Here is a 14275-nt window from a genome sequence, read left to right on the forward strand (position 1 = left end):
CAGCAGCCAGAATGCAAAGATGGGCATTGATATTGTCTGCATAGCAGTATGATATTCAGTACCGTAAGGCAGCAGAGCACAGCAATACTGAATCCATGTCTAGATTGCCTTTGGAATCGGAGGTTACCCCAAACAAAGAGGACTTGTTTTATTTCTCTCATGTAGACGAGTTACCTATCACTTCAGGGGACATTCAGATGGCTACTCGCATTGACAGACTTTTGTCAAGAGTGCAGGAATATGTTACAAATGGATGGCCAACCAAATTGCCGGATTCAGAGACAGAACAAACCATTCTTTGTACGTAGGAATCAAGTAGACCAAGGTTGTGTCATGTGGGGTGCGAAACTTGTAATCCCTGAAAAATATGGAGTAAAATTGCTAGGAGGTCTTCATGATCAGCATTTGGGAATGTGTCCAACAAAGAGTCTAGCTAGAAGCTATCTATGGTGGCCTGGTCTAGATAAGGACATAGAACAAATTGTGAAAGAGTGTAGCACATGTCAAGCAGTTGGAAACAATCCACCAACAATACAGCCATGGAAATGGCCGGCTAGATTGTGGCAAAGATTACATATTGACTTTGCTGAGTTGGATGGACAACAACTGTTCATTGTGATTGATAGTCACTCCAAGTGGGTTGAGGTGTTTCCGATGAACAAAACGACATCCAGCTAAACAATAGACATTTTGCGAGGATTGTTTGCGTCCTATGGATTTCCAGAGGAAATTGTGTCTGATAACGAACCACAATTCTGTTCACAAGAGTTTGCACAATTCATGAAAGGCAATGGTTTAAAACACACTAGAGTAGCTCCATACCATCCCGCTTCAAATGGAGCAGCAGAACGCACAGTGCAAATTGTGAAGCGTACATTAGTCAAACAACTGCTGGATGCAAATCCAAAGAAAAGACAGTTGTCTCTGTTTCACAAACTGGCTAACTTTCTGATTACATATCGAAACACTCCTCACACCACTACTGGTCAAACACCAGCTGAACTGTTGTTCTTGAAGAGAAAACCCAGAGCAAGGTTTTCACTGTTGAAACCAAACTTGGCTCAAACAGTAGAAGAGAAACAGGAGAAACAAAAAGCATATCATGACAGAAGTAGAGTAAAGGAAAGGAGTGTTGAGTTGAATCAGAAGGTAAAGGTGAAAAACCATCATCACAAGTGGGTAAAGTGGTTACTTGGAAGAGTAGTGAGAAAGTGCGGACCACAGACATACTTGGTCAAGATGTTTGGAAGTGGAAAGGTGAGAAAAGTTCACATTGATCATGTCATGCCGATGCAAGCACAGACAGGGTTGCAATCAGATCAATTAGACGAGTCAGATAATTTGATTACCACTCAAGTACAGGTACAAATGGATGAACCAGAAATGGTTCAAGAAGGTACACAAGATAGTGAGAGTTTGAACCAGCCTGAAAATGGAGGTTCAGGTGTGGTTGACAGTCCAACAAAATTGACTGATGGACTGGAATCTTTGAATGTAGGTCAAAAGGAAGATTTGACAATCAAAAAATTACTCCATGTGGTTCTAAACCGTCAGAAACTTTTGGTCAGGGAAGATATCCCAGAAAGAAGGAGAACCCCAGTGGTTAGGTTTAATTTGTGAAGTTTATTTTGTGAAATGCACGTATCATTGTATATGCAAGATATATGCCTGATGCCCTCATTTTTTTCAGATTATATAAAACTATCAGACAAGATTGTAATAAATTCATACCATTTTTATTATATTCAAAAATGTCAAAAATGTTATACGTTAAAATGTCAACAAGGCGATAACTTTTTTATTAAGGTGGGAGGAGTTGTAATAGCGCCACGTTTGGTCAGAGGATTGTAAATGATTGAATAGCCCACAGTGCAACTGTGCAGTCATGTCCCGGTCAGCAGTGAGTTAACTTGTTATTCTGTGTCTGAGCTCAAGATATCACAACATCCTGATACGCTAGTAGTGTCAGAAGTTGTGATCCAGGATGTTTCTGAAGCTTCTGTCATCGGGCTTTCCCAATGATAGCCTCTCAGCTCTGTGACATATTAGGACACATGCCAACACACTTTCTCTTATCTTTCCCTACCCATTCTGATCCCATGCTGAATTGCATCCGACACAATGTTAGTACTTCACTGTCACTCCCGTCTCTACCACCCATTAATGTCTTTTGAGTTTTCTATATCCAATTCTCCTCCTATTTTTCCCTTCCTTTAAAACATTTCTTTTCACATACTTAGCTACTTCCTTTTACAAAATGTAATGGATTCCATATCCACCGTTATTTCAGGCAGAGCATTTTCTGGCTTTACACCATTTTGATTTAAAAAATATTCTGTTTGCATTGTATTGATTTATGCAGATGATGGAAATGTATTTTCCTATCATTTGGGGACGGTGGATGGCATCTGCCAGCACAAAGAAAGTATGCATTTTTAAATTAAACCAAAATCCCTCACTTTTGAACCAGTGCCGCTTGCAAGTTGTAACAGTGCCCCAGGCAATTGTAACATTAAGATTAACAATAATATCTAACAATAAAATGTTTGAAGTTTCATAAAGTGAGATTTTTGGGGAAAAAATCAAATCTATTAGAACTTCAAGCAGTTTTAAATAAAATGTTAAATCTCTTTCTTTAAAAAAAATTCAGATTATTCCCTTTTCCTTCCCTGCAGCCCTAAAATCGCCATTCAAATGAAGTGCTTGTGAATCCTGCTCCTGATCTGACTTGGCACAGGATCTGAGAGCTTATGCTGGGAGATCTCAGCCAGTTCCTGCTACACTGCTGGGCTCCATGGGGAATCCAGTGGCACAACTTAGCCAAGAAACTGCAGCAGAGTCAGGCTAGTAAGTTCAGGATTTCTGTATTTGTGCAGGTATCAAAACCTTTGGGCCCGCTACTAAGAAATGTAGAATTGCCCGAAAACCCATCAAATTTCAGGCCACTAAGCACAAAACCACTGCTAGGTGTTATTGAAAAAAGTAGCACGTCCTTTTAGCCAGAGTTAAGAAAAAAATGTATATAAACTGCAAAGATGTAGGAGCTCAACTGTCACGACTAATGGGATTGAGCTTCTACAAATGGAACCAAAGTCAATGTTGTGTGTAATGTGTACTGATGCACCTTGTCAGCCAGTCAGAATTATACAATAGTCTAGGGTGCAATCAAATTTTCATTAAATGTCAAAAAAATTATTTCTAACCCAATTGCCCGAGCTGAAATTATCAAGGGCTTCAGCAGCCTCTACTCTCTCGTTACTTTGAATGTCTGCATCTACCGCTGCCCATCTGCCTATTGATTGGTAGGAAGCCCAGAATGGGAATTCCATCTCATTAATCATGTCACAGAACAGGGATTAAGACAAGTCTTTGGTTTAAGCTTCACAGCATCTGACCGTTGCCCATCAGTGCGTTTGATAGCTGATGATATGCAAAGAATGCCTGAAGCCCCATGAGGTCATCTGCCAGCAGAACTTCTGAACAGCCTTTCTTCACAATTTGGCCAGTGCAACTGGATAACATTGTTTTTAGCACTGAAGGCCAAAACAGGAGAATGTATTAAATGGAACACTGGCATTATCAATCTTCAAAAGTTTTCTGTTATTAAATGTTCAGTTATAACTATACATTCCAGATCAAACCCTTTGTACTGAACCAGACTAATGAAAGTAATTATTGTAATACTCTATGCCAGAATATATTTAGGTTCCAAAAAATCAAATGATTTAAGCTTGTTTTCACCAGTGGGATAAAGCCCCCGCTGTTCCTAGAGGACTGACAGATTTCCAAGCCTAACAGGACTCAGCTTTGCATTGCTCTTCACTAAAAGCTTTTAGTAACAATGCAATTTTTTTATTAACACTGCAAATACTTTTATTAATTTATGGAAAAATAACGTCACCATTGTGGAGATACAACTTTTCAGTGGCCTTTTTTTCATCTTGTCCAATTTTGATTTAGTTTATCCCATTTCAATACCTGAAAGAATACACAGTGGAAAATGCAATGAATGGAAACTATTCTAGGAAAATCTGCAGAATGGAACGTATTTAATTTCAGTTGAATGAAAGTGATTGATATCACAAGTATTTTACCAGTGAGATGCATTCATTGACTTTTCCCTTACTTTTACTTTCTAACATTATTCTAATACTGATCTTGAAAACTCAATCACTTTGTTTATGTGCATAGCCCAGGGAGTTTGAAAATTATAAGCATAAATGCACCTTCATCAAGCTGCTGTGCTTGTATCTGCTGCTGTATTGATTGAAGCTGTCATGGAGCAATGAATCCTTTGATTGCATTCCAAATCCAAGCAAGGTTAATGTGTTTGCTGTCACTGAAAATTCTGAGTATTAATAAAGCAGCAAGTGAGGGTGGTGGTAATAAAATAAATCCATTTACAGAAATGCATGTATTGAATATCAGCTGCCAGTGTCTGTATTGGTTACAACTGTTCTGCTTTTTTTTTAACACATGAAACCTTTTCTAAACATGAATTGCTGACTGGTCTGATGAGTCAAAGGTTAATTTAGCATCAACATCTACATGATTTGTGCTTCCATGTTAATGTAAGATGAAGAATTTTAAAGTAATTTTCAAATATTTCGATGGAACACTCCCCTTATTACTTTGACCCTCCCATGACCTATCCGCAGTTCTGCTTTTGTTTATGAAAGCGGAGGGTGTATGGAATAGTGAGCTGCTTACTACTGGTTTTGGTAGTCTGGTGGTGTACTGGCTTCTGTTTGAGGCACCAACCCTGGTTGCACATAATCTCAACCCATCATAGCTGCCAGCAATTTAGGTAATGCTGCAATGGATGTACTGTATAATGAGAGGTATCTGGAGTGGCCAGTTGATGGCGTTAAGCCACAGGCAACACTGAATTCATGCAAGCACTGCCAAATTGGGCTATGTCAATGAACTTGTTGCACTGTTTATAGCAGGAAAAGACCACACCCTCGTGCACTGTGTAAAGGGATCATCCGTTATTTATATCAAAGAGGTTGAATTGCCTTTCTAGAGCCTGATAAGGATTGAAATCTTAGATAGGGAGCGGCTCATTTATTTCTGATGCCTTTACATACTATTTTGCCAACAGTCATGGGCACAGATCTTTACCGCAGGATTTGAGCTATAATACTGACAACACAATTGCAAACCACTTGTCTATCAGTAAGCGTGATAGAATATAGAATAATAGGGCACAGGAACAGGTCCTTCGGCCCCGATGTTTGTGTCGAACATGATGTCAAATTAAACTGGTCTCTTTTGCCTGCACATGATCTATATCTCCACCTTTCTTGCATGTTTGTGTGCCCATCTAAAAGCTTCTTATACGCCGCTATCATATCTGCTTCCACCACACCCCTGGCAATGCATGCCAGGCACCTTATTTACACTGCTTTCTGTGTAAAAAATAGACTTTCCCATTCTCACCTTAAAGCTGGGCCTTCTAGTCATAGAATCCTAGTACTGAAATAGGCCCTTTGGCCCAACTCATCCACGTCGATCAAGGTGCCATGTGTACATACCCCTTACTTTTGACCTCCCAAAGTACAGCACCTCACAATTGCATGGATATGCCTCAGACCATATTGCCATTTCTAAAGCACATATTTGTAATTGATTTGTGTGTGTGCACGTGTGTGTATCACAAATGCAGAGGTCACAGCACAGATCCCCGTGGAACATCACTGATCACAAGCCTCTAGCCAGAATGACACCCAGCCACTAACACCCTCTGATTTCTATGGCTAAGCCAGTTCTGAATCAAAACTACCAAGTCACTGTGGATCCCATTCATCTTAATCTTCTGGATGGGAGAGCTTGTCAAATGCCTTACTGAAGTTCATGTGAGCAGCATTCATTGCACTACCCTCATCAATCACCTTTGTCACCTCCTCAAAAAACTCGATCAAGTTTGTAAGACATCACCTGCTCCACAAAGAGCCTTGGTTCATCCGTTCAGAGAATTTAGAGAGGGCTCTCTGAGCAGAGCAACCCGCTTGAAGAGAAAGGGCAAGGAGGACCACCAATTTCCAATCGAGGAGCATATTGCAAGAGTAGCTCTCAGATAACCATGTAACTGCAAAGTTGTGTCAGGAAGCAGTTAGGAACTGGTCAGTGAATTGTGCCCCATCATACAGATGCACCTGCAGACTAGGTCTGAGGCTATCCTAATCATGAAGTAAAGGGGACATTGGCATTTATTTCTTTGTCACATATTTGAGGCTGTAAAAGCTGACATCACAATTTGCATCTCACTGATCATAATCATAATCATACTTTATTAGCCAAGTATGTTTTGCAACATAGGAGGAATTTGATTTGCCATACAGTCATACCAATAAAAAGCAACAAAACACACAAAATTCATTTTAACATAAACGTCTCACCACAGTGACTCCTCACATTCCTCACTCTGTCCGGGTAAAAGTCCTGTCCCACTGTGCAAGTTCACCCAAGAGCTCTCCCGAGTTTAAAAAAAAAGCAAAACTCGTGGTAAGCATGTAGAATGATCGCAGTGGGTACATCGGAGCTCGGGACGTCTCTTAGCGCTAACGGCAGGTAATCGGGAAACGTGGTAACTCGTGAAGATTTTCCAACCTGTTGAAAAATGTCCACGAGTAAAATATACTTGGGATGTAAAAATGTGATACTTTTTATCTCGTAGTCATACTGTAGTAGCTCGTGAGTTTACCGTAGTAGGACCTGATGTCCTATATCACTATTGTATGTTCATGATGGAAATAAGAATACTCAGTATATTCATTACCTTTGAATTGTAGTTTTATGTAATCCTCCCATAATTTCTGAGTTCCATTTCACAATATCTATCAGACATGCAGCTTTCCACGTGGACAGGTGGGAGAGTTATAAAACAGTATTTGATAGGAAGGAAACGTTACAGCAGCTGAAAAAAGATTGGTCAAATGGTAGGTTCAATTAAGATCTGGCGAGGGGGATTGGGGGTGGGGGAAAAGTATCTATAGCTTGGGACTTGCCTAAATGAGTACTGAGATGGATTATCATTCCACACCAAATTTCTTAGACAATAATACCTTTTATGCAATTATCACAAGATTATGCTGGATATGGATCAACGGACTATGTATGGTACATGCTTGTAAATTAGTAAAACAAATGTTCTTCTTTAAGTACTGTGGTTTCTGGGATGGGGTGACTGATTACAAATAACCTACATTCTATATTTTGTCATAATGTGGCTGAAACAATGGCATATTTTGTGATATTTATTGAGATAGAAAATTACAACTGAGTGTGGGCAAAAGATTACCTTGCAACATTCTGTATGTCTGATAGAGTTACACTATAACTACTCATTGCACTCACCACAGAAAGTAAAGCCAATAATTAATAGCTTAAGAATCATCTTGATGCTGTGATCTCAGAAAGTGAACAATAAAAAGTGCATTGTTCAGGTTGTTCAGGTTGTGTTTGGATTTATATTTTAAAGATGTCCATTTTTTTCTCACTTTTTCTCTTTGGTTCTAACATTGTCTCTCTCAAACCCTAATCCTTCGCTGCCTCTCTTTCTGTACTGGATTCATATTGAATTCATTTGCTCTAATTTATGCTACTTCAGTCATTTGGACCTTCCTTGATCTTTGCATCTGGTCAGTTCCCATCATTCACTGTCGTTCCCAGTATTCACCAATAATCCAGTTCTCTTGCAGCCCTGTTATCAGCTCACATATCCAGCAACATATGGGTTAAAAATTGTTTTTTGACCCAAAGAGTGCAGGGAAAATCTGATAAACCTGGCGTGCCCTGAGATAACTTGCTCTGGGAAATTCTGGAGCTGTACAAGAAATCAATTTTTCACGTTTTGATGGGTGCGTACTAAGTATGTGCAGCTCCTGCTATGCGTGTAAATTGGGTAAAGTCTTTAAATCCATATACAGTGGCTTGCAAAAGTATTCATACCCCTTGAACTTTTCCACATTTTGTCACGTTACAACCACAAACGTAAATGTATTTTATTGGGATTTTATGTGATTGACCAACACAAAGTGGCGCATAATTGTGAAGTGGAAGGAAAATGATACATGGTTTTCAAATTTTTTTACAAATAAAAAACTGAAAAGTGTGGCGTGCAAAAGTATTCAGCCCCCTTTACTCTGATACCCCTAAATAAAATCCAGTGCAACCAATTGCCTTCAGAAGTCATCTAATTAGTAAATAGAGTCCACTTGTGTGTAATCTAATCTCAGTATAAATACAGCTGTTCTGTGAAGGCCTCAGACGTGTGTTAGAGAACATTAGTGAACAAACAGCATCATGAAGCCCAAGGAACACACCAGACAGGTCAGGGATAAAGTTGTGGAGAAGTTTTTAAAGCAGGGTTAGGTTATAAAAAAATATCCCAAGCTTTGAACATCTCACGGAGCACTGTTCAATCCATCATCCGAAAATGGAAAGAGTATGGCACAACTGCAAACCTACCAAGACATGGCCGTCCACCTAAACTGACAGGCCGGGCAAGGAGAGCATTGATCAGAGAAGCAACCATGGTAACTCTGGAGGAGCTGCAGAGATCCACAGCTCAGGTGGGAGGATCTGTCCACAGGACAACTATTAGTCGTGCACTCCACAAATCGGGCCTTTATGGAAGAGTGGCAAGAAGAAAGCCATTGTTGAAAAAAAGCCATAAGAAGTCCCGTTTGCAGTTTGCCACAAGCCATGTGGGGGACACAGCAAACATGTGGAGGAAGGTGCTCTGGTCAGATGAGACCAAAATTGAAGTTTTTGGCCTAAATGCAAAACGCTATGTGTGGCGGAAAACTAACACTGCACATCACCCTGAACACACCACCCCCACTGTGAAACATGGTGGTGGCAGCATCATGCTGTGGGGATGCTTTTCTTCAGCAGGGACAGGGAAGCTGGTCAGAGTTGATGGGAAGTTGGATGGAGCCAAATACAGGGCAATCTTGGAAGAAAACCTGTTAGAGTCTGCAAAAGACTTGAGACTGGGGCGGAGGTTCACCTTCCAGCAGGACAACGACCCTAAACATACAGCCAGAGCTACAATGGAATGGTTTAGATCAAAGCATATTCATGTATCTGACTGAGCTTGAGCTATTTTGCAAAGAAGAATGGGCAAAAATTTCAGTCTCGAGATGTGCAAAGCTGGTAGAGACATACCCCAAAAGACTTGCAGCTGTAATTGCAGCGAAAGGTGGTTCTACAAAGTATTGACTCAGGGGGGCTGAATACTTTTGCACGCCACACTTTTCAGTTTTTTATTTGTAAAAAAATTTGAAAACCATGTATCATTTTCCTTCCACTTCACAATTATGCACCACTTTGTGTTGGTCTATCACATAAAATCCCAATAAAATACATTTACGTTTGTGGTTGTAACGTGACAAAATGTGGAAAAGTTCAAGGGGTATGAATACTTTTGCAAGCCACTGTATAATATTTTTTTTATAAACATCAAATGGAGGTACAAATTCTCGGTCGATTTCATCAACTGAAGATCCATGCCCATGATCCATGAGCAATTGTACAATCATCTTACCTTTTTTGTAAACCTATTTTAGACTAACACAAATGTTGAAGCTTGAATTGAATTGAATTCCTTTACTGTCATTCAGACCTTACGGTCTGAACGAAATTTCGTGCCTGCAGTCACACATACAATCATACAATAATAAACAACACTAAACACAAATTAACATCCACCACAGTGTATCCTCCAAGCACCTCCTCACTGTGGTGGAGGCAAAAATCTTAGGGTTGCAGTCTCTTCCCTCCTCTTCTCCCTCTGCGCTGAGGCGATTCCCCACTGGGCGATGGCACAAACAGTCCCGCGGCTCACCGAACCCCGCATACGGGCCGGCTCAAATACCGTGACCCGGGGTGGTCGAAGCTGCCGCCCTCCAGTCCAGCGGTCGCAGCCGCTGGCCCGCGGCTGAACCCAGGACTCAGGTCATAGCCGCCAGAACGCCGTCCCAGCCACCGGAGCACCGTTCCAGCCCCGAGCCGGATCGCCCTCACGTGAGTGCCGTTCCTCCCTCGAGCTGGGCCGCTCCGACGGGAGTGCCGTTCCTCCCTCGAGCTGGGCCGCTCCGACGGGAGCGCCATTCCACCTCGGGCTGGGCCGCTCCGACGGGAGCGCCATTCCACCTCGGGCTGGGCCGCTCCGACGGGAGCGCCATTCCACCCTCGGGATGGGCCGCTCCGACGGGAGCGCCACAGCCCCTCACGGGAGAGTCTCAGCCCCTCGCCAGGCCGCCCTCACGGGAGCGTCACAGCCCCTCACGGGAGCGCCGTTCCAGCCCCGAGCTGGGCCGCCCTCACGGGAGCGAGCCCAGGGTGAGTCCTGACTTGGTGCCTCCGGAGTCTCGAGGTCGCCAGCTCCGCCATTAGGCCTCAGCACAGACGGAGGCAGAGAAGGGGGATACGACAAAAAAGTCGCATTCCCCCGAAGGGAGAGACAGCAAGCCCCGTTTCAACCCCCCACCCCCCCCCCCACATAAACACAACCTAAAAACCAAAAACTTAACTAGACAAAACAAAAAAAAACAACACAAAAAAGTAAAGACAAACGGACTGCAGGCGAGCCGCAGCCGTTCACCTGCGCCGCCACTTCCGAAAGCTAAAAATTCAGGATACAGCAGTAGGAATATCTTGGGTATGAGTCAAATGTTTTATGATTGTTTGACTCTGGCCAAATGTGTGGAAAGTATGACATTATGACTGCTTCATGATAAATAACTTTATAGCACAGGTTATTATCATAAATGGAAATCTGTTTCACCATTTGAACACAAGGAAAACACCTGATTATCAATAGTTTAATTGGAATCATAAATTCTTCAACGAGTCTATAATGTCTTTAGAGGATGCAGCATGGTGATTTATTAAATATTTTAGTTTCCCCACATTAATTTGATCAATTCCACTGAAGTGAGTAGCTGTTCTACATTAGCCAGATGAACAGACATGTAAGTAGATAGGACATCCACTCAATATAAAATGAATAGGCTTTTAATTTATAGCTTTGCACTACCTACATTGTCTTGCATGGCAGATATGTGTATTATGCTTTGAAGTAACTAACTGGCCTTCTCTTTATTAACAGGACATTGTTTTATGAGCTTCGAGTGGCAACAGAGCAGCTGACAGCCAGACCTTCCTGTCCGACTTTCCTCCAAAAAGCATGTCACAAAGTTATAAAGCTCATCTGTAAGCTGGCTCCAGGGTCATAGAGTTCGAAATTCTCCTTAACATGAGAGAATTTGCAATTGGTGACATTCTTTATTCCTTAGGATTCCATGTAACATGCCTATAATTTATGTTGTGTACGTTTTTTTTGGTTTTCTTTTAAGGAATGGCATCTGAAATTAGCATATGTGATGATGTTTTATGTTCTCAATTCCAGGTGGCGAGGGTTGCCTTTATAAAGTATGTTTGCATTTGATTAATAGACAATGAGAATGGATTTTATATGAATGTGTGTGCTCAGTTTGGTCTGAGGATTGTGAGCGAGGTCTAATCAACGTGCAAAACAGACACTGGGTTACTTTGTCACCCATGCATCACTTGACTATCCATTTTCTTGCATTTGTTTCAAGACGAAGTGTAACCAAATATCCACCCTCCATGCGAAAAATGGCTGTCGTTGCATTAGAAGAATTTAAAATCGTACCAAGGGTAGTTTGTAGTAAAGGATTAGATTTTTAATGCTGGATTCATATACATCTTTACGGGAAAAAATGCATATTTAACAGGTGTAGATACTTTTAAAAGAAATATAGAGATATATTCTAAATGATTTCTGTAAAGTACACATAAGGCTTATTACTCAGGCTCTCCTCATTGTTTTTGTGGCTTCAACTATTAGAATGGCACAAATGACCTCCATTTTCTCAGCTCATCCTCAGGGATTGATATCTTTAACTTTTTGCTTAGTGAGGTTAATAAATTATGGTGATAACTCTTGACACATCGTAAGAAGTTTCTAAATAAGTTTTACAGGTCAGCTTTGTATACCAGCAGTCTCTTGAATATTTCATGCCTGTGTCAATAACATTGCCATGAATAGATAACTCCCAGAAATACTGTGAAGGTCAATTCTGTTTTGTCAGGTTACAATGGGAGGTGTTAGAGTGGACCTTGTTTTTCTATCACTTTGAATAATTTTCAGATATTTCTTGGAAGCAGCTTTTTTTGGCAAATTTAAATATATAACTGTCTCTAGATAAAGCTGCTTCCATGTGATGTGGACAATGTCACTGTGTATGAGTGAACACCTGTACAACACTTGATATCTTTAAACCAATCAATTACTAAAGTAAAAGCAAACAAAAACTCTGGATGCCGAAAACCTGTAATGGGAATGTGAACATTTTCACGCAATCAGGCATTATCTGTGGATATTGATATGGGATCTTAACTCTAATTCTTTCACCTAAGTTACTCGTGCCTTGTTCGGAGTTTTCAGCAGGACTCGCCACTCCACTGGTACTGGTTTAAAATGAAGACCGTGTAATTTCAGCTTTGATTTAAAATGTAACGTTTCTTAAAAATCTAAATCATGTAAAGACCGTGTGCAGGATATTATAAATGTGACCCCTAAAATTCTTACAGATTTTATATACCATACCCTGGCAGGGTGGGTCAGTTCTGGCTTGACCACAAAGCGGGAGCAGATGTTGTGACCCATTTTCTTTTATAGATAAGTTTGTTCTCACTTTTCATTTAGCTTTCATTGGCTGTGCAGTGATTTGGAACTGTTTGCTTTACCCCACCTCCCTTTGCACAAACCCTCACTCTAACCTTCACATGACAATTTTCCATTATGGGAGTTTGAATGATTTGCCTGCATGATCATACATTCCATGATATATTTTATCATATTTACACTATACACTGAATCATTGTTGCCAACTTACACAAAATGCAAGGTAAGCTGTTCTGAAGGATGAGGCGGAGCAAAGGGGGTGAATAACTGAAGGGCTCCATATCATTTGCGGTTTCCATGTGAAAATTCTCAATGTCAGGAAAATACAAGCAGAAGCTAGGTGTTTTCTCAAAGGAAAGGGACAAGACAGTCATGAGTGTTTTATTGTCATATGTCCCAGATAGAGCAATTAAAGTCTTACTTGCAGCAGTACAACAAAAAATGTAAACATATATAGACTGAAAAGTCACAATAGACCACTCTTGTATATTTCCTTATAAAAGAGCCCAAGAATGTCGAGCAATGAATCACCTTGGCATATAATGAATTTTAGAAATTGTGCAAATCCACCGAGCAATCATAAAAATTGTTGAAAATGAGGCCAGTTTAATTAAATGGTTGTAAAAGTTGTCACTTATTACAAATGGTTCAGTCTGAATTGAAGGCAATGCTAAAGAAATATATTTTTTATTTTCATTCAAAAACTTGATTATGTTTAAAAATGGAGACTTCAAATGAATTGCTCACCAGAAAACTATCCGTTTTAGCATCTACCACATCAACTGCTGATTACAAGATTCTCAATGGAACAACAGTTTAACCCTTACATCCAAAATGAATGAATGAGAAGGACTGTGCAATGTGAATGAGGTTATGATGCTTAGTTGAATGCATCATAACATTCAAGCTAAGCTGTTGTCTACTCAGTTTGTTTTAACCACGCTTCAAATTTGAAACTCGAATATTGCATTTTATTGGTCATTAAAGGCAGAAGGACAATAGACAATAGGTGCAGGAGTAGGCCATTCGGCCCTTCGAGCCAGCACCGCCATTCAATGTGATCATGGCTGATCATCCCCAATCAGTACCTCGTTCCTGCCTTTTCCCCATATCCCCTGACTCTGCTATCTTTAAGAGCCCGATCCAGCTCTCTCTTGAAAGGATCCTTTAGTGTGCTCCATTTCCATGTTAAAAGGCTTTTGGCAGTTTTAGATTTTTCCCATCACAGTGGAATTTAATGTGAAAATCTTGGAACCAGTAACACCTCAAATATTTGATAGTTCAACAGCGGCTTGGTGTACTATTTATAAAGCATTATGCACTGTCGGAAGGAAAAAGAATAATTGAATGTAAAGATAAAAGTTAGGGCTGTGCTAATATTTGCCATGGGTAAACAAGGACCAACTGACAGTGTCAAGACCCTGTCATAAAAACAGAATGTAGAATTGATAGCAAGTCCATCAACATGCAATCGACCCAAACACATTACAAAGAAATGTGGAATATAAGTGAAATATTGTTCATATCCAATAAAAGGTTACAAGTTGACAAGAT

At 40.5% G+C, this 14275-nt stretch overlaps 1 protein-coding gene across 2 annotated transcripts in view; it reads left to right on the plus strand.

The window, feature by feature from the left end:
• The window catches only part of LOC116979017 (transmembrane protein 33-like), a 137424-nt gene extending 123378 nt beyond the window's left edge, over positions 1-14046 (plus strand). For both annotated transcript variants that reach the window (XM_033030396.1, XM_033030397.1), the window contains exon 8: positions 11120-14046. In XM_033030396.1, the coding sequence (XP_032886287.1) occupies positions 11120-11246 (127 nt within the window). In that variant the 3' untranslated portion in view covers positions 11247-14046. The remainder of the gene's footprint in view (positions 1-11119) is intronic.
• Positions 14047-14275: the final 229 nt, after the last annotated feature.

The sequence above is a fragment of the Amblyraja radiata genome, chromosome 12 (genome assembly GCF_010909765.2).
Source record: "Amblyraja radiata isolate CabotCenter1 chromosome 12, sAmbRad1.1.pri, whole genome shotgun sequence".
NCBI lineage: Eukaryota > Metazoa > Chordata > Chondrichthyes > Rajiformes > Rajidae > Amblyraja > Amblyraja radiata.